The 25,500-nt window shown below is 39.9% G+C and overlaps 6 protein-coding genes across 6 annotated transcripts; 1 reads left to right on the forward strand and 5 right to left on the reverse strand.

Annotated features, from left to right (window-relative positions):
• Positions 1 to 13,374: 13,374 nt before the first annotated feature.
• PSV08DRAFT_357048 (uncharacterized protein) lies at positions 13,375 to 13,950 on the reverse strand (the record flags this gene model as incomplete). Its single annotated transcript, XM_014217022.2, has 1 exon — positions 13,375 to 13,950. One exon carries the CDS (start codon positions 13,948 to 13,950, stop codon positions 13,375 to 13,377), a length of 576 nt encoding a protein of 191 aa, XP_014072497.2.
• Positions 13,951 to 14,814: 864 nt separating this feature from the next.
• Positions 14,815 to 15,515, reverse strand: PSV08DRAFT_375089 (uncharacterized protein; the record flags this gene model as incomplete). Its single annotated transcript, XM_014217023.1, has 3 exons — positions 14,815 to 15,181; positions 15,227 to 15,455; positions 15,491 to 15,515. 3 exons carry the CDS (start codon positions 15,513 to 15,515, stop codon positions 14,815 to 14,817), a joined length of 621 nt encoding a protein of 206 aa, XP_014072498.1.
• A 1,417-nt stretch (positions 15,516 to 16,932) lies between these two features.
• On the reverse strand, positions 16,933 to 17,736 carry PSV08DRAFT_375090 (thiolase-like protein; the record flags this gene model as incomplete). Its single annotated transcript, XM_066093301.1, has 6 exons — positions 16,933 to 16,997; positions 17,031 to 17,133; positions 17,170 to 17,256; positions 17,299 to 17,375; positions 17,482 to 17,605; positions 17,662 to 17,736. 6 exons carry the CDS (start codon positions 17,734 to 17,736, stop codon positions 16,933 to 16,935), a joined length of 531 nt encoding a protein of 176 aa, XP_065947941.1.
• Positions 17,737 to 19,973: 2,237 nt separating this feature from the next.
• On the forward strand, positions 19,974 to 20,687 carry PSV08DRAFT_191253 (uncharacterized protein; the record flags this gene model as incomplete). Its single annotated transcript, XM_014217025.1, has 1 exon — positions 19,974 to 20,687. One exon carries the CDS (start codon positions 19,974 to 19,976, stop codon positions 20,685 to 20,687), a length of 714 nt encoding a protein of 237 aa, XP_014072500.1.
• Positions 20,688 to 21,178: 491 nt separating this feature from the next.
• On the reverse strand, positions 21,179 to 22,088 carry PSV08DRAFT_375092 (uncharacterized protein; the record flags this gene model as incomplete). The annotated part of the gene is made up of 4 exons (XM_014217026.1): positions 21,179 to 21,406; positions 21,463 to 21,577; positions 21,656 to 21,785; positions 21,839 to 22,088. The coding sequence occupies 4 exons, from the start codon at positions 22,086 to 22,088 to the stop codon at positions 21,179 to 21,181; spliced, it is 723 nt and encodes a 240-aa protein (XP_014072501.1).
• Positions 22,089 to 22,783: 695 nt separating this feature from the next.
• PSV08DRAFT_191124 (uncharacterized protein) lies at positions 22,784 to 23,542 on the reverse strand (the record flags this gene model as incomplete). Its single annotated transcript, XM_014217027.1, has 2 exons — positions 22,784 to 23,439; positions 23,491 to 23,542. The coding sequence occupies 2 exons, from the start codon at positions 23,540 to 23,542 to the stop codon at positions 22,784 to 22,786; spliced, it is 708 nt and encodes a 235-aa protein (XP_014072502.1).
• Positions 23,543 to 25,500: the final 1,958 nt, after the last annotated feature.

The following is a 25,500-nucleotide window of genomic DNA, read 5'->3' on the forward strand; positions in this document are numbered from 1 at the left end:
AATATACTATAATAACTAGTAGTTCTTTATTATAAACGTTGTATCTTTCTTCTAGTTCTAAGAACTTCCTTAAGTAGTATACTACTAGGTACTATTTATTATTAATAAGTATACTAGTATAGCCTTCTAGAGCTAGGTCTAATACGTCTATTTTAATCTTTATTAGTATACTTAAAGTAAATATCCTAAAGTATAGTAGTGTAATATATACTATCTTAAGCTTATTAAAGGCTTTATCTACTTTTTTACTCTATATAAATAGTATATCCTTACGTGTAAGTTATATTATTAGTATTATAATCTTTAAGAAGTCTTAAATAAATTACTAGTTAAAGTTTATAAATCTTAATAATAATTAGATTTCTATAACTATAGTTAGTATTAGCTAGTTCTTAATTACTTAAATCTTCTCTTTACTTATTTATACTTTATTAACTTCTATTATATAGTTTAAGAAGTTAACCTTAGTCTTATAGAATTTATACTTCTTTAGCTTAAGTCTAAGGCTATATTCGCTTAGCGCCTTAAGTACTATCTTTATATATTTAATATAATCCTTCTTATCTTCTAAATAGATAAGAATATTATCTAGATAGGTAATAATAAATATATCTAGGTATAGCCTAAGTACGTTGTTAATAAGTTCCTAGAATATTACTAGAGTATTTATAAGCCTAAATAGTATAACTAGATACTTATAATATCTATATTAAGTTCTAAATACTATTTTCTATTCTTTACCTTTCTTTATTCTAATAAAGTAGTATCTATCTTAAAGATCTAGCGCTATAAATATCTTTATATAAGATAATTAATCCCTAAGCTCTATAATATTTAGTAGTAAGTATTAATTTTTTACTATAATATTATTAAGTCGCTAATAATTAATATATAGTTAATCTATACTATCTTTCTGTAGCATAAATATAATTAGATATTCTACTAGTAACTTTAATAGTTATATATATCTCTTAGCTAGACTCTTATTAATATACTCTCTTAGTACTTTAAGCTCTCTTTCTAATAGTTAATATATAGGCTTAAAAGTTAATATCTTTCTTTCTTATAGAACTATCTTATAGTTCTAGAGTTTATACTCTAGTAACGCTATTTTATCTACTACTTCCTAAAATAGATATTTATATTCCTTATATTATTTAAAGAACTCTAGAGTTATACTATTCTCTCTTTCTCTTACTTTATAATCTATTAGCCTAGTTTTAGTATCTATAAAGTATAGCTTTTTATCCTAAGAACTATCTTTTAAGTACGCTCTCTTCTTAGCGTTATTATACTACTTAGTAATATTACTCTTATTTACTATTAAACTCTACAAATACGTAGGCTAGCTTATAGTTATATCTATTCTATAGTACTTAAATTAAAATACCTTAACTTCTAGTTAATCTATAGGTTATATTTCCTAAATTATAAAAGTCCTAAAATAATATTATAAGTAGCTAGTTTAATAACGTCTAGGTTAATCTCCTCTATATACTCTTAGATACTAAGTGTTACTTTTCTAACCTTATATATAATCTTATTTTTATTTAGTATTAGCTCGCTATTAGCTATATATAGTAAGTAAGGCTATTATTTCTATTATACCTTAAGTCTAGCTTAGGCTACTACGTACGCTAAAATATAGTTTACCTATAATCTTAAATCTACTAGTGTCTATATCTATATTCTATTAAGCTTTATCTTAAGCTTTATTAATCTTAGAGGTTCTAGTACGTTAATTTCTCTAGAGGGGCCTTATTACCCTATTATTAGCCTAAAAAAGACTCTTCTTATTAATATCTATAGTAGTCTTTTACTACTATATACTTCTCGCATTCGCTACTAAAGTATATATACTATTAGTCTTCTCTATATTCTATTAAGGGACTATTTAAGTACTACACTTTATATATTATTTATATCTAAATAATATTTTAGTAGTTTATTCTACTAAGAAAATATATTTTCTTACGCTTATCTTATAAATATAATAGGTAGCTATTATTCTTATATTTATACTATAGCTATTTATACTTAAGTATACCTTTAGCGTACTATAAGCTCTATCTAGCTTCTCTCTAATCTAAGTAGTAAGTTAGATAGTAGTTATATATATACGCGGTCTATAATATACTTACGTAGTTTCTATTTCTTACGTTATACTAGTACTATATAAGTTTATAGAAGTTATTTTATTCTTACGTCTTTTATACTTATATTACCTCTTAGAGTATAAGTCTCTATTCTAACCTTATAATATTAGCTATAATATATATATATATTAGTAGTTATTAAGTTATCTTAATCTAGTAGAAGTTAATATCTAATTATAGGTGCTATAGCGTATTATATTTATTAAGTAGTGTCTTATTATTATTATAGGCCTTATTAGGTTGTCTAAGTAGTATAAATAGTATATTAATTTATTTATCTACTTCTACTAGGTTATCTCTTAGATAGATCTTAGATAAGTCTAGTATTACGCTATCTTACCTCTTTATATAGAGCGTTAATAATCTATTTTCTTTTTAGAATTATGCTATCTTCTTATATTTAGACGTAAGAGGTTATTCTTCCTTATTTAGCGTCTTATATTCCTTATTGCTAGCTAGTTTAGCTTTAGATATATTCTTAGACGTAGTTAGAGTTAGGTCGTCTAATCTACTAATAACTTTTATATTATCTAAATAGTATATAATCTTTAGTTAAATAATAATATTCTATAATTTATTATTATCTAGCTCTAATTTATAGTATAGAATATTAAGGTGTTATTTAACTTTATTCTTACTTAGATAGTTATATACTATATAGCCTTCCTTACTATATATATAGTAGTTAATCTTTTTCTTATTATCTTTATTCTTCTTATAGTAAGGCTTGCTAGGTCTCTTTCCTTAATTTATATTATTAAGGTATATAGGTTTATATCTATTAGTCGCGTATACACTAAGTATCCTAGGCTAATAGCTCCTTTATTATCCCTAGTTAGGCTGCGAACATTAGTAATACTATTATTAGAGCTAATTATTCTTATTATTATAGTTACGCGTTCTTTAGTTAAATAGTTATTCTTCTAATATAAGCTTATATAGCTTATTATTAAGTTAAATAGCTTCTACTATAAGTTTATTAAAGGTAGTAATATTAGCTCTACTTCTTATAAGTTCTCTACGTACTATTAGCTTAAGGCCCTATTAGTACATATATATAAGAGCGTTATTGTCCTATTTAATATTTATTATATACTACTAGAATTAAGTTATATAATTAGTAGTAGATTTAGTCTAGCGTAGGGTTTAAATCTTTTATTCTATAATTAGGGATTCCTTAAAGAGTAAAAAGTTTTATTATATCTTAGCTTTAAAAGCGTCCTAGTCTTTAACTAGGTTAGTATTCTTATTATTATTAATAGAGTCGTCTATGTATTATCTAATAATAGAGTTAGACTATTTCTCTATATTACCTCTATAGTAACTAGTAGCTAAGACGACTTTATCTTTTTTATTAATCTTATCTTTAGCTAAGTAGAAGTAATAGTTAACTTAGAGAAGCTAGGCTTTAAGTTTATTATAGTCGCTATAGTAAAGGTTAGGTTTGTTAGAGATATAAGCTCACCAGCTGATCTCCGATAGAACAAGTACTCAATCTTCAACTAAAACTCATCAATCAATCTATTACTAGAAGCTATTATGCTATTATCTAGTAATATCTATCTATTACGCCATAGATTACGCAAGCTACTACTAAGAAGACTCTTCTAGAATCCAAGACAACGAATATATAAGTAGTAGAAGAGTTAGTAGATAGAAAGCAGAGAAGAGTAGAGCGAATCCTACAGACTACCTTAGGAAGGCAATTTAACTATTCTCTCTCCCCTAGCAATATCTTTTTATCTCTTATTTATCTCTCTTTACTAGAACCTTCGATAAGCTGCCTCTAAGTCTATTACTAGACAAGTAGAAGGCAGAGACCTCTACCTCTGAGCTACTAGTAGAACAAGCAGCAACTTCCGCTACCTAAGTAGCAATATTCTAACAGGTTATGAGCCCGGATTACGCGATCTATCGAAGCTTCTAGCACTATACGTTTATTGCGATCTATTACGATCAGCGCTGTCTATATAAGAACTATACCTATCTAGGTTAGTTTCTTAGTAAGAGCTAGGGTAACAAGGGTTAAGAGGATAACCACGGCAACAAGCTGAAAAACTCTATTAACAAGGGTTAAGAGGACAACCACGGCGAAGAGCTGAGAAACTCTATCATCCGAAGTCAGATCAGCTGACTAGAACTATCTATCGATCAATTGAACAATCCAGCGATCGATCAATCCATCGATCGATTAGTTTTTCAATCTATCAAGCTGACGATCTGCAGCCAGAGTTCTTCATAGTAAGAACAGTAACTGCGATAGTATCAGCATAAGCTCGATCTAACCAATCAATCTATCAGTCTATCAAAATGGCTGACAGTATTTTTAAAGTACCAAAGCTCAAAGGAAGCTCAAATTACGACATGTGGGCTATAAGGATTCAATCAATTCTAATTCAACAAGATTGCGGCGATATAGCTGTAATAGCCGACCTTACACCAGAAGAACGTCCAGAATCGTTCAAAAACAATGAGACAAAGGTACTATCTACTATAAGACTTAGTCTTGAAGATGGACCTCTCCTACAAACAAAAGAAATCAATACTCTAGTAGAGCTATGGAACAACCTTAAAGCTCTATATGCGCAAGAAGGTTTTAGCTCAGACTTTCTTATCTGCAAAGAACTTATTAATACTACTGTTTCAAGCTGCCAAAACAACGTGGAAAACGATCTTCAAAAGCTATCAAGGCTTACTTTCAGCTTAAAAGCTCGCAAAATTGAACTACCAAATCGATTTATTGCTGCGCTGATACTCAATAACTTAAGTTCAGAATTTAACTATCTAGTTACCGCAATTACTCAAGACTTTAGATCAAACAAAGAAATCAATCTTAAAATAATGAGTAGTCAGATTATTGACGAAGCTCGACGGCTCAAATCAATCAAAAACAGCTCCAACAGTTCGATCCAAAGGAGCGATACCAAGCCTTACCAAAGGCATCAAAACGATCAAATCCATCAATCAGATCATCGATCCGATCATCGATCAGATCATCAATTCCACCATCAATCTATCAATCGATCAGACCATCGATCGAATCCACCATATCCATACTTTCAATCCAATCAGTCCCCAACCGATCAATCATATCAAAACCAGCAACCAAAGGATATTGAAATGACCTTACCAACGGGACAATATAAAAGCTCGAAATACTGCAGTTATTGCAGAAGAAATGGGCATTTAGTCGATCAATGTTGGCAGAAAGATCCAAGCAAACGCCCCAACCAAGGCTCTAATAGATCTGAAACAGCTCTATCAACGATAGTATCAACAGATCGAAATATCGCTGATATCACCCAATCAGTCAATTCAAGCTCATATATCAAAACGAGTAAAAATATCAAAACGAGCAAATCCATTAAATGGATACTCGACAGTGGAGCTAGCTCGCATATTTGCTGCGACCGAAAGCTATTCAGAAATATCAGAAAAATCACGAATATTAATGTCCAATGGGGCAATTCAGGAACGTTTTTACCAGCTATAGGCAAAGGAGAAGTACCAATTACGTTTAATAGCACTGGCCAATCAGTTGTGCTAAAAGACGTACTCTTTGTGCCAAAGTTTGGTTTCAATTTACTTAGTCTCTACCAAGCAGCTCAAAAAGGAGCTAAATTTAAGTTCTCCAAGGATTATAGTCTAATTACCCAATCCGGCCAAGTACTAGCCAAGGGCTACTACAATCGAAAAGTCGCGATCTTTTACACGACCAGCGATATCCACCAAAACGATCAGATCCATGTCAAAAACTCGATACTGCCAACGAAACAGCCCATGCCATCCGATCTATCATCAGACGATGCGCAACCATCAGATCAGCTGAAGCCGACAGAACAGCCCAATCCATCAAACCATCGCATCAAACTATCGCATCAAACCAATCCATCAAACCAATCTATCAAACTAATCCATCAAACCAATCCATTAAAACCAATCCATCGAACCAATCTATTAAAACAATCCAACCCATCAGATCGATCAAATCTATCAGCCTAAGCTCATCGAAACAAACAAGCCAATCAAAACTAGCAGATCAATCAGATCTCAGCTGCCTAGCTTAAGGGGGTGTGTTAGAGATATAAGCTCACCAGCTGATCTCCGATAGAACAAGTACTCAATCTTCAACTAAAACTCATCAATCAATCTATTACTAGAAGCTATTATGCTATTATCTAGTAATATCTATCTATTACGCCATAGATTACGCAAGCTACTACTAAGAAGACTCTTCTAGAATCCAAGACAACGAATATATAAGTAGTAGAAGAGTTAGTAGATAGAAAGCAGAGAAGAGTAGAGCGAATCCTACAGACTACCTTAGGAAGGCAATTTAACTATTCTCTCTCCCCTAGCAATATCTTTTTATCTCTTATTTATCTCTCTTTACTAGAACCTTCGATAAGCTGCCTCTAAGTCTATTACTAGACAAGTAGAAGGCAGAGACCTCTACCTCTGAGCTACTAGTAGAACAAGCAGCAACTTCCGCTACCTAAGTAGCAATATTCTAACAAGGTTTATAAGCGTTAGCTATAGTTCCTCTAGTCTAAGAAGTAGCTAGAGTATCTATTACAATATCGCTTATTATAAGAGTATTTAAAGTATTAAGAGTATAGCTTAAGTAGAAGTAATATAAGACTTCTAGTATTAAGCTTCTTATTAGTTAGTTTTCACAGATAGAGTAGTAGAGTATAATATTAGACGTAACGTATAAGTAGAATAACTCTCTATATTATACTTATACTTAAAACTTAAGTTAAATATATTAAGCTATAAGGGCTTAATACCTAATGCTATATACTTATATAGTCCTAGTGTCCTAGTAGTCCTAGTAATAGTAAAGGGTTAGAGGACTATAGGGATTAGTAAGACTAGTTATGTAGTCCTAGTAAGTTCTAGTATATAAAGCACGCTAAGCCTAAGTAGGATCTATAGGACTTATTACGTAATTCCTTTTTATATAGTATTCCTATTATCTCGTAGTTTACTCGTTAAACAAATATAACAGCGAGATGCCCTCTACATTCTAAGGCTAGTCGTAATAAGTAGCTCTAGACGTGCTGCGCTAGCGTATAATGTTCTAAAATTTATACTTAATAACTAACGCGCTAGTAAGCCTACTTAACGCGATTACTAGCCTAACTTAAAAAAGCTTACTAAGCTAGAAGAGAAGGTGATAGCTAGTTATATACTTAATCTAGATCTACGTAGATTTTCACCTACCTACGTAGCTATATATAATATAGCTAATAGACTCCTAGCTACGCGCGGCGCTAGCTAGGTTAGCGTCTATTAGCTACGTAACTTTATTAAGCGTATAGATAGTCTTATAACGCGTTTTAATTAAGCATATAATAGATAGAGAGCCTTATATAAAGATCTAGCTCTAATTAAGAGCTAGTTTAAGCTTATAGAGTAGATAAAGGCTAAGTATAATATCTATAATAAGAATATCTATAACTTTAATAAAGCTAGCTTTTTAATAGGCAAGATTATAATTTAGCTTATTATTATAGCGTTAGAGAGAAGAGCCTAGCTAAAGGCTATCTAGCTAGGTGGTTATAAGTAGGTAACGTTTATCGCTAGGATTAACGCAGCTAGCTAGTCTATCCTACTATTTCTAATCTTTACTAGTAAGTATCATCTATCTACCTAGTATAAGGAGGTAGAGATCCTACGTAACTAGGCGATTGTAGTTAGTAATAATAGCTAGATAACTAATAAGCTAGGAGTTAAGTAGCTAAAGCACTTTATTAAGTATATAGATAGTAAGGTTGTTAGGGTACGCTAGCTACTTATTCTTAATAGCTATAAGAGTTACTAGTTACTTAAGTTCTAAGAGCTCTATAAGGAGAATAATATCTATACGCTCTATATACTACTTTACTTATCTTACCTACTCTAGCCTCTTAATATTAGCTATTTCTTACTATTAAAGCGCGCGTATAGCTGTGAGGTAGAGAGCCTAATACGTAACTATATTAACTATATTACTAAGCTAGAGTTTCTACCAGCGTTTAAGGCAGCCTTTAATTAATCCTTTACGGCAGCTAATATCTACTTAGCTTTTTAAGGTATAGGCCTTGTCCCTCTCTAGCTAAACGCTGTTCTATTAAAGCTTAACGTGTAGCTGCGTATGCCTACTCCTCTAGCTACTCTAGTAGAGGCTCTCTAGTAGGCTTGTACGCCTAGCAATACACGCGAGCTTAAAGCTTAATTAATATTAATACGTAATTACGTCTAGCAGCATAAAGGCTCTTTACCTACTTTAATTATTATAGTAATTAACTAGCTTAAGAAGGGGGCTAAGGTAATAATACTTTTAGCTAAGCTAATGCGCGATTAGATTACTAGTCTTAAGAGAGCTAATATAGTAGTATTAGAGCGTAGGCGGCGTAAGAAGAAGTAGATATAGAAGCGTAGAGTCCTTATAAAGGGAGCTAGAGAGGATATACTCGCTTAACGTAAGGCTAATAAGTAGATTACTCGTGAGGAGCGTTAGGGAGGAGAGCGATTAGGTATTAGCCGCCAGGCTCTAGCGCGCTATAGTAGGTATAGAGAGACTAGCTATAACTCACGTACATGTAAGAAAGATACTCTAGATAGTAATTGTTAAGATTAAATAAAGAAAATAGCGGAAGTAGTTGCTTGTTCTACTAGTAGCTCAGCGGTAGAGGTCTCTGCCTTCTACTTGTCTAGCAATAGACTCAGAGGCAACTTTATTAAAGTAGGAGAATAAAGAGTATAGAGAAAGAGAATAGAAAGTGATTATATTGTGATTAACTCTTAATAAGGTGTGTTGCTTTCTCTTGTTTTCCCTTAGTAGGTTTTTCTCTTATCTTTCTTCTACCTAGCTACTCTACTACTATATATATTCATTATCATAGGTTCTAGTTTAGTTCAGGGTAGGTTATTAGATTAGATTAGGGTAAGATCGTTGAGTTATTAGAACGATAGTTGATTTAGTTCAGGGTTGGTTGAATAGTGACAATTTAGTTCAGGGTAACGTTTGTTAAGTAAGGTCAGAGAACAACTAAATAGCTTATCTCCAACATTATTAACCCCTAGTTAGGTTACTAAAAATATAGCACGATACGTAATCAAGCTTAAAAGATCAGAGAGGCGACCTACAATTAAGTAGATAGAATAAAGATAAAAAGTAATTACTATAGAGGGATTAATTAAAGAAGGTGCCTATCTACGTACGAAAGAATATCGCGATATATACTACGAGCTAGTCACGTGATACTGCACCACAATACAGAAATATTAACTCCTAAGCATAAAGTACCCCTCTTTTCTTGCAGCACGGGGGGATTTGCGTGACACGGGGAAGGAAATCACAACTACCACGCCAAACTCCTTCCATCTACTCTCAGCGCTAACAATATAAACATAGTAAAACCGACCTTTTTCATATAATCAGCTCTATACTTTCACGTTCTTACTTCTCGCGGAAGAATTTATAGCGTGTGCGAGTATTCTATTCCATTATCACTATTCGCAGAAAGAGAGGCGTAATGTTTTCAAATATTACGAATCCTACGTAGTTCGCTACATCTCGTTCCAAATGACCGTAATCCTACATAACTAGTCGCTTCTAAGCCTAGACTTGTACTCAAGAGCTGCCTGATTGAACGAGAACATTACGGCTTCTGTCTAGTGCGTAAGAACAAACCGTAGGCAGCTACGGGCCGGACGAGTTCTAGCTATATAAAGAGGTTAATGCCAATTCGGCGTTAATCATATTTAGACGGCGACACGACATTCAGGCTTTGAAATTGTGTGTTGTTTCTGAAGCGAGCAGCCAAATATTCAAGTCCGGCCGTCTCCGGATCTGGTAGATATAAGCACACCAGTCTCACCATGTTTCTCGCACTCGCAGAAAGGGTATTCTGTGCTCTTCCCACATTCTAGCTGAACGGAAATTCCTTCAAGGAACTTGCTTCTCCCTAAAGAGAGTCGTTAAGCATTGTCTTTTTTCTTACTACTAGTTTCGTCTGCAGTAACGTCCTCAGTTACAAGCTGCTAGGCGATGGGGTTGAGAAAAGTCTTGATTCTATTGATATGATGTATAACTAACTTACTCCCTTATAATTATTTGAACATCCTTCCCTTCCAAATACGAGAGACTAATAGCGAAAGCAATAAATTTTCCAAATATAATCTAGCGCGTGCACACCACGTAATATAATCATTCCTCACCATCCAGCTCAAGCAACAGCGTCGCTGCTAGCAGCAACGAAGAGCAACAAGCCCCAACTATAAACTTCGTTCCAAGCTCAACTAACCCGCTGTCACCATCTCCCGTCAAGCTAAATACAACTATGCCTAAGCACGACGCCAGCATCTATAGCGTTGCGATAGCCACGTTGCTTAAACTTTAAAGCAATACAACCTAGCTCGACCCGTGCCCACTCTCCAAGATCTCGACATTGATAAGTGCGAATAGTATCCATTGTGTCACCGCCCAACTTATTCCTACTATAGCTACTACAACCACCACGCCAACTGCTAATTACATAACAATAATACTCACCAGACTAGTAGTATACAGTACCTGCGAAGCATACCATATATAATGTTTCTTCTAAGCTGTGGAGCTATAGTATGCCGCTAACCAGAAGCTCATAGAGGGCCCAAGGGACGATATAAGCAATACCACGGAAGCAAAGCACAGTAGAGCTAATGACCTATACCTGCCTCTAGACTTTTGCAGCTTCATCCCTTGATCCATTCTATCTATATAACTGTGACATATTTTATTAGACTAAATCAAATTATATAAGGATATAAGAGAAGGAAAAAAGCATACCTGCTAATATATATAAGCAATAGAAACCATCCAAACCAAGAGAAAAACTATACGCCCTAGATAATCCACATTCGCCTTAACAGTCTCAGATCCCATCTTCTTATTAGTTTGGTCTCTCCTAAAATCTTACCATAAAACCACTTCTCTTAACTGCACCAACAAGTCACCATCTGCGTAATTCCAATCACAAAGGCACTAAGCTTGCTCAACACCTAAAGCTGCGTCGATCCGGCCCATAGTAGTAGTCTGGGCAAATCTGCATAAGCAAAGAGATAGCATAAGACGCTGGCTGCATTTATCAACCAGCTTACCCAAGCATTTACATCCGATTGTTGATTCTGGGTATAGCTGTTAACTATTAGCGCACGTAATCCCATCTGAACTGCTGATGCCGAAACATTTATGGTTAAGATGAGTAATGTAGCAATCACTTGTGCTGTGAGATAAGTACTGGGTATATAACTATGGTTAGGACTTGCTTGAACACGGGCTACTATGTCCGTAAAAGTAAGTAAAGAAGCTGATAGTCTAACGGCACCGCCAACGATGAAGGGTCTCCGTCTTCCTTATCGCGTCTGTGACGAGTCGCTCCATATGCCCAGCCATAGCTGCAACATAGCCCCGCATATGGGCGGGATGAGCCATATAGCGCTGATTAAAGCTCTGCTTAAGCTAAGCGAGCTTAAGGCTTCCTTAAGTAGTGATTATTAGCTACTGGTGTATTTTGTGACCAATATGTGTATTACGTACTGTAGTGAAAGCGAATTGGACTGAGTAACTAACTTGTAGGCTTTGTTATCCGCAAATGAAATTTAGCTAAATTATAACGCAATGTATGCAAAATGTATATGGCGTAGCTTATATACCCTGCAAACCTATAAGTTAAGCCGGCTAGCTTTATGGGGCTTTTTCTCCGCTCGAACTGTATTTCCTCTTCTTCGTCTTCGGTATGAAGGGGATGTATTAGTGATAGGGGCAGAGTGGCCAATATAGATATAATACTGGAAAAGCAAGAAGCTAATGTTGCAATGTCGAGTGTAAAGGCTTAGAAAGTATGCTATTCTCGCTGAAACTCATTATATGAATACGTTGAAGTATATCCTATCTAAGATAAATTTTAATTCCGAGCAAAGGAACCAAAAGCCCTAGTCAAGTTGCTTATAGTGCTGGGCTCCTCTAGCCGGCGGACCGAAGTAGCCGATGAAATTCTATACCGCAAGCATTATATTAAGAGATAAAGATATGCGCAACTATTTGAGTTTCCAAAGCGTATTTATCAGATCTGCACAATTTAGCTCCCAGAGCACGCTTTATATTCTATTTTCTTTTTCTAAAGACTAGTTAATTGTGGTTTGTAAAGGCTAAGAATTGCGGTCTCCTAACGTTAGCGACAAGAAAAATCTATTTGTAATACTGCTATTTCTACTAACTTAACGAATTCACGGCTGCAGCTGAAGCAAAAGTCGTTTAATTAACTTGTGCGCTAGGTGCACGAGCGAAGAGCATTGCCAGATCTCTAGGGTCGTCAGCATAATATAAAACCATTATTAGACCCAAGCGAGTAGCTTAATAGCCACGAGCGAATCCAGACCCATCGATTCAAGGCTCTCTATAATTACTAGATCCTTAATTGGTTGTATAAGCAAAGCGAACAAGGCTTTCCCAATAGCAGTAGCAAATTTAGTTACTGTCTCTTCCTCTCTTATCTTGTCTGGGTGAAGCCTAGACAACTCGACCAACTCACTCGCCGCATTATCCTCACAATAGGGTTTCCTTGCATCGCCCGGCGTAGCAGTAGAGAAGCAGTTTACAATGGACATACGTGCGTCTCTCTTCCAGATAACGCGATTTACGGGGTTCAATAGCGGTAGATCGGACTATATCCCTAGACACAGCTAACTCTTGTTCGTCGATGACGATGATGATGCTGATAGTTAAGAATATAAGTTGGCAATGGCAATGGACAGGCTATCCAGCAGGTCCTGCTCTCCAAGCATTGCGTATCCGGCCTTGCGAAATTAATTCGCGAGCCTCTCGTCTTGCGCGACGACACCAATCTCGCCTATGATACTAATGTCGATCACTGATGCAGCCAAACCTTTACTATGATGGTATTGAACAAAGGCGTTAAGGAACGCGTTAGCGGCCGTGTAATTTGCTTGCCCGTATTAACCAGTGATACCATTGATGGATGAGAGTAAAACGAAAAAGTCAAGTAGTGCGTCTAGAAGGGCGTTGTGAAGGTTCTATGTGCCTTGGACTTTGGGTTGCACATATGCATCCTATTTAGAAAATGACATTTGTTTAGCTGGAGCATCCTAGATAGGTCAGCATAGTGTACCTTCGCGAATTGAAAAATGGGATAGGGAAGTAACAACGCACTTTGAGTACTATTAATATTTACATCACGCCTGCGACGGGGTTGGGTGCAAGTCGAACCACCATAGCGACGTCTGTGGGGCTACTAACACTCCTAGTAATAATTGTGGTAGTACAGCCCTGACTTCCCAACTCTTCGAGGAACGCTTTGGTCTTGTTACTGCTGGCGCTGCGTGATAGGTAGACTAAACTGCGTGCCCCCTTCTTGACTATCCACGTAGATATCGCTTGGCTGAGACCACCCAACCCACCGATAAGAAGATACAAGACATCAGGGCGGAATTCTAGTACGGCCGCAAGAACAGACAGAGCGCCAGAACTCTTCAGCGGCACCTCGCAGTCTACAAGCTCACTAAGCAGTAAGGACCAGCGCATCCAGGGCACCTTCACAATCCCATCATCATCGATAGCGTATTCATAGTCTGACTCTACCTCCGCACAGTAGAAGTCAATCGTACGCTTCCTCTCTAAGACAGTACTGTAGAGGCTAAGTAGGGCGCCAAGGGCACCGCCGGTAGTCACCGTAGTAGCATCGACCTCAACAGTTGTGATATCCACCCCATACTCAGCGCGAACGGTTCGAGCGAGACCAAGCATCATAGAAGGACGGGGATCAGTGCATAAAGTTTACGTTGGAGGTAGAAGCCAGAGTAAAGAACCCTAGAACCTACACAAATTGTGCATCAGCAGTCCAAAGCTATCTTTATTAGCCGTGTAGACGCAGGATGAACCTTGAAGATCAAGAAGCGATATAACGATATTCCAGTGCATGCCCCCAAGGGAATTTACGTCGGAGCAGATATCTATTTAGATGCCATAAGCCAGAAAGTGTCTCTATACAGAACAGGTCGTTGGGTGATTTGGGTCCTGCACCAGGAGAGTAACTTAATAGGCAATGTCTGCTGCCGGGCTAGCAATCTGTGCTAGTATAATATTAGAGGGAGTAGCATCACAAAGAATCAAGAAGCCTGTCTTGTAAAGTGTTTCTTAGAAGTCTAGTATTAGGTTAGCGTTATTCATAGGCAGTTTAGACTAGAGGAATATCTTCGTATTATTGTGCTTACTCGTCAATACATTGTGTAATAATAATCTCCCGTGAGGACGAAGCATTCTCTTCATATTGCTAAGATTGTCTGTAAGGCCCCCAATCTATATTAGAAGCTTTAATTGAATTAGCTCGAAACATCTGGATCGTGAAGGGAATGAGTATACCTCTGTATCTGCAATGATTAGGCTAAAAGCGCTTGCTGAAGCTTTGCTGTCTTGCTCTTTGCTGCCTGGTACTGGATATATGAAATTGATTCCCCTAATATCTGTAAGTCTCTCTTCGGCTCTTGCTTTTGCTTCAACAGACATACAAGCATATATATACCCTAAGAAAAGCCGCTCCCCATCCCTTAGCTCCATAGCACCTACGGTAACTCAGGTGACAGTATCTTCACCAGATCCTAGCTCTAAGATTTAAAGTGCTGGGTCCTTTAATCCAATAAGCGCAATAAGTTCGCGAAGCGACATATACGCATATTGCTTTCTTAAGCTCAAGAAGTCAATATCTGTAATCCAATGAAAATACGACGCAAGTTTGCGCTCTTTGTTATGTTGTACTAACGGCACCTCCAAGAAGCCTGCACTCTTCATATAGATTAAAGGTTCTCCTTTAGGGCTTGCAACTACGATATTGCTCAAAAATCCCCCCTTATAGTCACGGGCTTTCGCAACAATATACATCTCATCGCTAGTTGCGCCCCATACCACGAGCTTCTCGATAGACGTTAGTATGCAGAGGCGTTTGCAATAACGCCGCAATCCCCACAACCACGCAACTAGACTAATCTAGAAACATTAATCTAAGAGAACTAGGTGCGCAGCATACCGAGTGGTGTCATCAAAGTCCATAACCGTCGCTCTAGCCCATAACTCTACAGTACCTGCTATAATCTCATCAAGGCCGCAAAATGCCGTACCATACTCAAGGCCAATTGCTTTAGCAGTCTCGTACCAACCCATAGCTAGCACGTGTCGCGGTAGCGGTTCGTCCACAGTAGGCACAACATCATCAGTAGTGCCGGATCGGACCATACCAGTACAGTAGCTTGTCCACGCTATTCCATCGTTGGATATAACCTTGAATTCGTACCATCTAACGCGGTTAGTTTCGGCATTTTGGGGTACTAATCGAGTCTATAGCTCAATAACCTTATCCACGTCGAGCACGAGCGGTGCAGTGAGGCGGAAGTCATACATCGTGTAGGATTCAATTCCGCCCGATGCCTAGCGAACTGCCTCACCAACCATGGCGATATACCCAGCTCCTAAGTAAACGACTTAGCCTGCTACGATATAATCAAGTAGCCAAGATGCGTCCTACACATTCAGAAGATTGCGCCAGGCCGGCTCAATATCGTTTCCTTCCAAGACTCGAGTGCCCAGAAGGCTATAGCGTAGATATCTGCGGTTCTTATAGACATATACATTGCGAGGCTAGTTAATGTACGTATTATAGAGCCACAGGTATACAGGGAGGTCAGTAAGAATGCGTCTGGGGTTCAAGATGCGTGCTAGATCAATACCAGCATACTAGACAAAGAGTTCTCCCGCAGTCCACAATAGCGCAGAGTCAGCCTCTTCATCTCTATAAAGCGTCCCTAGATAGACAGCATAAACTTTTAGCATATCGCGAAGAATCTAATTAAGAGGTCCTTATAGGGCGGAGTGCGGGCCAATCTCAATAAGCAGGTAGCTAGAGTTGGCATCTCCACTGCGAAGAAGACCCTCAACAGCCAATGAGAAGTGAACAGGCTATACGAAGCTACGATACCAGTACTCGGCACTAAGGTCGTTTCCTTCTACTAAAGTACCCATAACCGCAGAGAAGAAGGGAATCAAAGGGGTGCATACATCGTGAAGATAAGGCCTGATGAGAGCCTCGTAGGTAGGCCTATAAGGAGCCATATAATAAGAATGGAAAGCACTCTCTACTTTAAGCATGCGTGCCAGCACACTAGAGTAGCTCTAAACAATATTGCGTATAACCTCTTCCACAGCTACACGGTCTCCTAAGATAGTATAGCTGTAAGGGCTATTCTCGCACGCCACAACCGCGCCAGGGACTAACAAATAGCGTATCTCATCAGCGCCCAAACCAATAGCTGCCATACCACTAGCCTAAGTAGCCTGCGAAGGCGACTGTCCATAGTAAAAGGTAATAGCAATAGCGGCCTCGGCAGTGATTGCGCTAGTAGTATAGGCTCCCGCGATTTCTCCACTTAAGTGGCCGACAACGGCGTTAGGCCGCAAGCCCCAGTGTTTTAGTATATCTACTAAGGCGATTTAAACAGCAGTAGTGCATGGCAGCGAGTATTCAGTTTTTATAACCTAGCTAGCATTAGCAGGCCGGAGCAGCTCCTCTAAACATGCGTTAGTTAATTCCACTAGCATCAGGTATAAAATGGTATACTTGCCTTCAATTGTCCATTCTAGGGGGCTTTTATACAATGCGCTTAAGTATACGTCTAACCTGCGGATAGTGCTGCGGAAAATAGGATGCGTTTCAACCAGGGCCCTGCCCATTTGGGGTGCCTAAGCTCCCTGGCCAGTAAAGACAAAGACAGTATAACGCGGCTGCCGGGGCCTAGTGCGAAGGACTCCCTACTTGAACTGTTAGCCTAGACCGTTACAAATAGCATACCCACGATATGCTAGGTGGTCACGCCGACAGCCTAGCGTATAGGCTAGATCGTCAAGGTTAGGCACCTTGGTCTCGATATACTCACGGTGTTGCTACACCCATACAGCAAGCGACTTTGAGTTGGATACACTAAAGACAAGCAGGCATGGCCCTTTAGGCAGCTTAACACCCACGCTTACTCGGTCCAGTTCGGCGTGGTACGATTCAAGGATAACCTACATCAACTTGTTGTTAGTGCGCTAGACTTGACAGAATACGTATGTACGGGTGATACCTATATGTGTATTCGATCCTCCTACTCTGAACGAGTTTACGCTGATGCGTTTGGTATGGTCTGTGGGCTATGGCAGTGGTTCGGTGGGCACCGCCAGACGAGCTGATTTTTAGGGGACTGTAGTGTTAGACTTATGGAACGACTATAATTAGGGATTAGAACGTACTTCTGGGATTGGGGATATTAAAGTAGATGTTGGGGGGAATCGTCTTATGTTCGAGTGTGAGGATAGCCTTAATAGTACTTAATATTCCCGCAGCGCCTTCTGAGTGACCAACGTTAAGCTTAATCTATCTTATGTGTTAGTAACAATCTATATGGGCATTTCTAAGGGCATTTGGCCTACCACTCTAATAAGCACACCGCTCTCGCCAAACACATTAGCCACAGCGCCGACCTTAAGCGGGTCGCCGACCAGCATCCCTATTCCATAACACTTAAAGAAACCAGTCTATCTATAGTTAGTTATGCTAGCTTTAGCGTATGTCTTACAAATAAGTGCTTCTTGTACTAGTGTGTTTAGATTCAGCATTCTTATCTTCCTGCCATCATAGTTCGTCGCACTAGCCCAGATAACGGCGCGAATAGTATTACCATCGCGGATGGCATCGCTAAGTCGCTTAATATACACAGCATTAACAGCCTCACCGCGTCTATAGCCATCTGACGCTACATCAAATGTCTTGCACTTTCCTGTCTTAGAAAGCAATCTATGTTTGGTATAGACAACCGTTATAAGCGGCGAGGTCATCAGGTTGCATCCTATAACTATTGCAGCCGAACAGCTTCTAGCACCTAGGGCTTTAACAGCAAGGTGCAAGGCAACGAGTGAGGCCGAACAACCTATCTTAACTATCATGCTCAGCCCCGTCTAGTTGTACTCGTACAACACCTAGTTAGCTAAGAAAAAATCTATAAATCTTAGTGCACGATAGATACCCAACATGTGCGCGTCCATAATATTTTCGTTAAGCTAATCTTCGCCGAACGATCCAACATAGTATCCAATTTCCTTACTACGCCATTCTGTCTCGCCCACATTTTCAAGACACTCCTATATAATTTCTAGAAGCTGCCGTTGGGCCAGATCTATGCGTTCAGCCTCCTTATAGCTAAAGGAAAAAAACAAAGCATCGAATTGTGTAAGATCAATATCGTTAAGGAAGTAGCCATGTTTTGTTTGCATAGTCCCCACCATCGGTGTGTCACTCTGGAACCCTTCGGCATTATATCTCTTCTTAAGAATGTCCACCAGTCCACTCTTTTTAGCTATTAACATCTCCTAGAGATCTTCTACGTTGTGCACCCGCCCCAGGAGCCTCATAGCCATACCTACGATAGTAATTAGCTCTAGTTGTCCCTGCATACTAGCTACTCGCATATTCAGCTCTATACATCTTCTCAGCCAGCTTAATAATACTCACCTATTTGTGTTGTGGATTTAGCATAGTATTTCGTTAGATTAGTACTTTTATACTAGGGACTAGGCCTTTTGAAGCTTCCTATTAGTCATTCGGTTTTCCATTAACCAGGTCGACGTCCATTCTACCGCTCCACGAGCAAAGCGAGAGTATAACGCGTTATAAATAATAACCGCTAGAGCGGGTATTTTTGGAAAACATCCATATCACAGTACACTAAAGATAAAAAGGTAGATTGCAACCAGTCTCTCTAGGCATAGTAGTAACTAATTACTTTACTGTATCCTAGAGGTAGCCGCGCAGTTATACATCCCCTACTACTCATACTTGATATGAAAGTACTAGGGGAAAATGACTGCATCTAATGAGCCAAACCCTTCTTCTACATCACAGTGTCCATATTGAATAGGACTCGTCACTTTAGTCAAGAATCCTCATCTTTCACTCAGAGTTTCTTCAAATTAATCATATTTCGTAGATTGTGTGCTTCAAGCCAACTTGTGAGCGCAACAGCACCACGGCAGTGCTAACCCACAGGCTACAACGGACTAGTAGTTTTCTGTGGAAGCTTGACTATTTTCGGAATAGCTATGATCGAACTAAGGGCCCGAAAGAGAGCAGCTTTGTGATGGTATCTCGTACTATCTTAGTAGGTTACTTTTTACGTTTGGTACGCATTCCCTTTCTTGCAGATTTGGCATTGGTTATGGCGCTAAGGTTAAATTATTTATCGTTCGTCTCATAATGAAAATCTTGGTTGTGTTAATAGCCAGGATAAGGAGCAAGAAAAGTGCCTGTACAGGATGTGTACCAGAGCCTTCGCAACTTCGTGACGACATATATATCTGACGATGGCATGCATCGGAGAATATTAGAATTAGATGTTTTGACTTATCTCCTTAAAAGGTACTAGAGCGATATCGCTAGAAAAAGATGAGTAGCCTATTGCAAGCGGCAAGGCAACCAAGTATAATTCGTCACTAACATTAGTAGCCCCTAGATCAGCTTCCCCTCCGTTCGTTACTTAATCCGGCTTCAATTTTGGGCCAATAGACACTAGCCAGAGGTGGTCAGAGAATCTTGCTTTCAGACTAAAAACTCGGTATGCACCATACAGATCCAACCTCCAGTCGCCCTCGGATACCCAGAGCCAGGTCACAGTGCGGAGTTATAAAAGTGCCCTCTGTATCTCTGGCACCATAAAGCAACACTTTACCTCATTCTATCGATGCCGGAGATGCCTACAAGTTCGTATATACAACTAAACCAGTCCTTTGACGATGATGAACACCCGATGTTGCTGGACAAAGAGCGCTTCATACCCCACCAACTCAAATGGCTATATCACCTCAAAGAGAGTTGGAAAAACTACACGTTGGCGGTTAGCCTTGTCATAATCACAGCGCTTGTCTCAGCGCTAGCCATCCAAACACGATATACCCAGTGCAAACCAGACCTTGACACTTCAGGGTACTTATGCGCACCGTCTGGAACGCACCCTTCCGTCGCTCATCAGCGAGGCTGTGAATATAATTGGATGTCGTTTCACTGGCTACCCAAGGATCGCTTTAACGCCGAAAACAGGGCTCTGATACGAGAATTCGAGGAGCTTGGACCCTGGCATCGGTTTTCAGATGCAGAGGGAACTCAGGTGATGAGCGCCGAGGAAACCATCCTATCGACTAGGTTCTGGCTGACCAAACGAGAACACCTTCACCACTGCCAGTTCTCTCTGCGACAAGCGTACCTCTTTATGGCTCGCGGCCAGGACCCAGCGTTCAACTACACACACATCGTACACTGTTCACAGGCCCTGATAGACGCCATCTATGAAAGTCCTCCGCCGGACATGGATACGCCAATCATTAAGGTTATTCCGTTTCCAAAACATCCAGAGATTGTAAGTGACTCAGATTTGCATGATAGGCGCTCTTTTACTGACACAGGATAAGGTCAAACCCTACTATCCATGCGACAATGAAGGACTAGGCTGTTTATCATGGAAATGAGAAGAGAGGATGCTGATTCATGACTCCTCTCATCCCAATCCACTCAAATTGAATATGATGCGGTTTCAAGCATATTCGGTGAATAAGTGCTATATGGGATGGTTTTTTTCTCGTTTTTGTTAACGTGTTGAAGAAGGGGGTGAATGAAGACTTGAACAACGGCTAAAGGGAAGTGTCTTATTGGCAACGAAGAAAATACATCAACACAATTCCCAACTCTAAAACAACCAACAGACTTTCTGTTTGACTTTTTTAATGCCATTTCCTTTCGTGTAAGGTTCCGAAATACTTCTTGTGGGCAGAAAGCGTTGCACCTAGCCTCCATATCATTGTTCATAGTATGTTCAACATGGGAATTGCTCTGCGACCATTAAACTTCCCGTAGCCCCTAGTTTCTCACATTCGAATCTAAACCGTATACAGATGTTAATAACTATGGAAAAGACTCATCGGCCCACTGCCGCAATGCCGAAAAATTTCTGCACCTAAATTGTTGTCCGTCGCCAATGTGGTCGTTGTCAGGAAGAAAAGAGACCACAGATGCGTCTGCAAAGCAACTAACCGCTTCGCGAAGGCTATTCAAACAATGAGCCACATGCGGAGGCTCCCAAACAGAGTTCTGGCCGTGGTGTCTGTAGCCATAAGCTTCCAACAGTACTTCCTGGTACAGCTTAGCAACTAAACAACAAACTTATAAGGACGTTGATTTGCGCTTACCACACAGTGCATCTGATGCAGGCCTCGAAGACCATACATCTCACGGTTAGAATGATCCCAATCGCAAGTCCCAAGCTTGTGCATCTTGCCGTCATATCCCATGTATGTTGTGTATCTTCCATGTACCAAAACATTGGACGCTTCGATCGTCAGACACGCGTACCAGGTCATCTTTATGAGTTAGGAGTTTCACTTACATTTACTTATCATTCTCAGGCGGTCTACCATCCATTTGACCTTTTCGAGCGTTTCAAATGTATCTAACTTGATGAAATAAGGATCGTTTTCATCTATAGTTGTATATTCGACAGGTCCGCCGATCTCTTTCGAAAGATGTTAACTAAATCAGGGGTTGAAATGCAATATTACTACTCACCTTTGGGCACAAACCCTGTAGGGTCTTCTCCGAGAAGTGACGGAGAAAGTGGTAGAGGATGCGAAACCTCAGGCTTGAGATTAGTCACTAAGAACAGACCCAATGTAACACATGATGCCATTAAAGCTATGCAAAGTATGCATAGTCGTCGAAGCCGCCTCACGAGCTCCTCATAGGCTTCAAGAGATACTTTTTCGGTATCGTTCTCGTCCTCCTCTCCCAACGGACTGTATTTCGTTCTCTCAGCCATGATGAAGGTTATGTTGCTAGGAATGACCAAGGTCGCAAAATCGCATTTGGTGTTGGTGGAATGCGTGTTGTCTTCGCTTCAATAGGAAAGGGCTCGATAGGCATATTCCTAATTGCGCTCTTCTTCTCTTGGTTAACCGACAGATCCGAAGTCCCTTCATTCCGACACCGGTCGGCACACAACAACAAGACATCCGGTGCTCAACTGGGGCATTCGTGCAAGCTCTAAAGGATACCCGAAAACAAGACGCATGAATGTTGCAATACGAGCGGTACATATACCACGACCAACGAGACCATGATCTAGTGCTGAAGTTGCAATAGGGATGAGAGAGCATTTGATGAGTTTCTACAGACACTACACAGTTACGGCGACTGCCCTCTCGTCACAGATCCACAGATGAGTTGTTCACCAGACTCTGTCGATACTGTCCCTCCATCTCCAATCTGATTTAAAGTCACGTCCCTGTATATCTCGTATGATGAAGTTCCAGTTTTGTCGCGCCTGACCGTAGGCACCACTATGCTCATCCGTAAGCAAACTGCATTCATTAATATATGGATAGCTCACAGAAATAACCTAGAATCTCCCATAGAAATAATGTATGAATTGTGATGTCAATCTAGTTGTGCAACTAGCGTATCTGCATCTGTAATCGAACTGCTACTTTTTTGAGGAACAACTCCACAGTCTACCTACCGATACATACATTCAATGCCCTCTTCCGGAGCGTAGATCTTGGTGGCTGTTCTACTTAAGAGCCCCTCGACACCAGGCAGACCATTGAGCATGATACAATGCATAGTATGTTCCTCAGACAAAGTGTCGCTATCCCAAGCCCTTTTACCATGTTTCCATGCTACCCATTGCTTCTCCCAGAAGTAGGTGCAGTGCAAGTGATGTTGAATGCCGTTCGTGTACAATACCGGATGATCCCCTTGTAGGGCAACATCAAGAGGGATCTCAGTAGTGCCGTCCTGGTCGACGTAATACGTCAGATTGAGCTTCCTGACATGTTCGATATACTTGGTGTACAACTCGCTATCCTGGCATCTCGCATCGATCCAGGATCCCATGATGAAGTCGTACACGCAATTGTTGTCATGGTTGTCTTTGGAGGTCAATCCACATGATCCGAGGCTCTGATAGCTTCGATGGGTGAAAAGATGCTTGTGGTCTGCCGCTATGTAACCGACCGTTCCACCAGCCATGACTAACGCGACAGCTGCAAGGAGATATAATAGCCAGGGCCTCGAAGTAGCTACTCGGGCGCTATATTTGGTTTGCGTTTGTATTTTCAGAACGATCCAGCATTCCTTAAAACGGTTTGTCCAAGGTATACGTCGGTTGGCTGATTAGTTGGGAGAGATAGATCGAACTTCCCCAGATAGCATCGCCAGACTTTCTTTGTCGAGGTCCTCCTCACTTAGTTGTTGATAGGAATTGGTTGGCATTTTGATGTAAGATAAGCAACTAGTAACAGAAATGTTACGAAAATTTCTAATAGGCACTGGAAAAGTCTTCTTAGTAAAAATAAGCTATAGGGCATGGAAATTGTTAGTTCGTGGAGGTAGTGCGCGCGCGATAGACCTTAGTTAGCACTCTTAGGCTAAATGACGTCTAATATATAAGATTGCGTCAACGATACAACTAACCGAGCATATTAGAATTTTTTATAGAGTGCAAGTGAATATGAATGCTTTCGACGGTGGTTCTGATGTCGCTTCTTGATGTTTAATTCTACTGGTAGTGTGCAATCAGAGTAAAATTCATACAGAGACTCCTAAATATAGCCTCTTTTACTAAGTGTTTATATATTACTTTTTCAAGAAAACATAAGCACTCACACCAACTTCGAGTTTTCTAGAATAGGTGTAATATCAGTCAAATATATACAAATAAACCCTAAGAAATCGATTACAACCACTATTAAAACGTGCAGCCTACGCGCTGTAGAGCTAGAGGCCTTCAAAAGTAGACACGTTTGGACACGTCTCACTTCTGACAGAACACACAGACCACGCCGATTACTAAGCAAGATGCCGCCAGACAGCGATACTATCGACGTCGAGCTACCAAGGATAAGGCAGGAGATAGCAGAGCTAGAAGGACAGATCCAGAACGAGATAGAAATGGAAGCTACGCAGCCTGCTACCCCCACTCAAAATCTAGAAACCTCTAATATATTTGAAATACCTATTCTACCACCAAATAAAAGACAAGCAAACTTCTCACCAGAGAAGACTCGCACTCATAGACGTACTAGGAGCAACTTCTCTCCTTTTATAGGCTCGACACTAAGGAACCCTTTCTCTAGCCAGAATAGGACACCTAAGGCAACGACAGTAGAAGAGGCTCTTGAGATAGCTAGGAACCTAGTAATCCAAGCAGCTAATCTAGCTGAAAACAACCCTACCCAGCAGACTAGTCTACTAGACCTAGTAGAAGTCTTCAGAGACTATACTGAGACAGGTAGAGTTAGTAAGAAGAACTCAGCAATCCTAGGAGATCAGATCTCCTCTCTCTCAAATGTCTCAAAGGAGCTTAGAGACAAAGTTCGACGCCTTGAAAAGCCTATTCCTGCACAACCAAACCAGCAGGGTGATAGACAGACAGCTGCTCTTACGCAGCCTATATCGTACGCTGCCATTGCAGCTGCAAACAAGGAGCAACAGTGGACTACTATGCAGAAGAAGGCACCTCAAAAGGCTAAGCCTAGCCTAAAGGAGAGGCAGCTCGTCCTAGTCAACCAAGGAGGCCCTGCTGCCTTTGACGCCCTTAGGCTAAGAAATGCCTTCAACCAAGCCTTCACCTTGAAAGGAGGGGTGCAATCGCCCGTAGTCGCCTCAGTCACGCTATCCTCAAAAGGGAATAAGGTAGTCACTACCACGCCTGCTTTTACAGCCAACTACCTGCTGGAAAACCAGGGTATCTGGAAGGATCTAGTAGCCTTTAAGGTAGCGCAGCCAATTACCTCGTGGTTTAAAATAGTCGTCCATAGGCTACCTACTAACCACGGCCTAGAGGTAATCAAGGAGGAGATTGAGACCTTTAACAAAGGCCTTAAAGTAGTAGGCACTCCCTTCTGGCTCACTCCTGAGTCTAAGAGAGGGCAGCAAAGCTATGGCTCCGCCTGCGTCGCCTTTGCGACTGAAGAGGAGGCCCTCAAGGCTATAAGAGGAAAGCTCTATATCCTAGGAGAGAGCCTAAGAGCAGAGAAGCTACGAGTTATTAACAACTTAAAGCAGTGCTCTAAATGCCAAGGCTTTGGCCACCTTGAGGCTAGGTGCACTAGAGTAGCCTGTCAGATTTGTGGTGAGGCTCACCACACTAGTCTACACAGATGCAAGTCCTGCCCTACTAAAGGCAAAGCCTGCGTACACACTATATTTAAGTGTGTTAATTGTAGCAA

This window comes from Bipolaris maydis (genome assembly GCF_028858645.1).
Source record: "Bipolaris maydis strain C4 unplaced genomic scaffold PSV08scaffold_18, whole genome shotgun sequence".
NCBI classification, from domain to species: Eukaryota; Fungi; Ascomycota; class Dothideomycetes; order Pleosporales; family Pleosporaceae; genus Bipolaris; species Bipolaris maydis.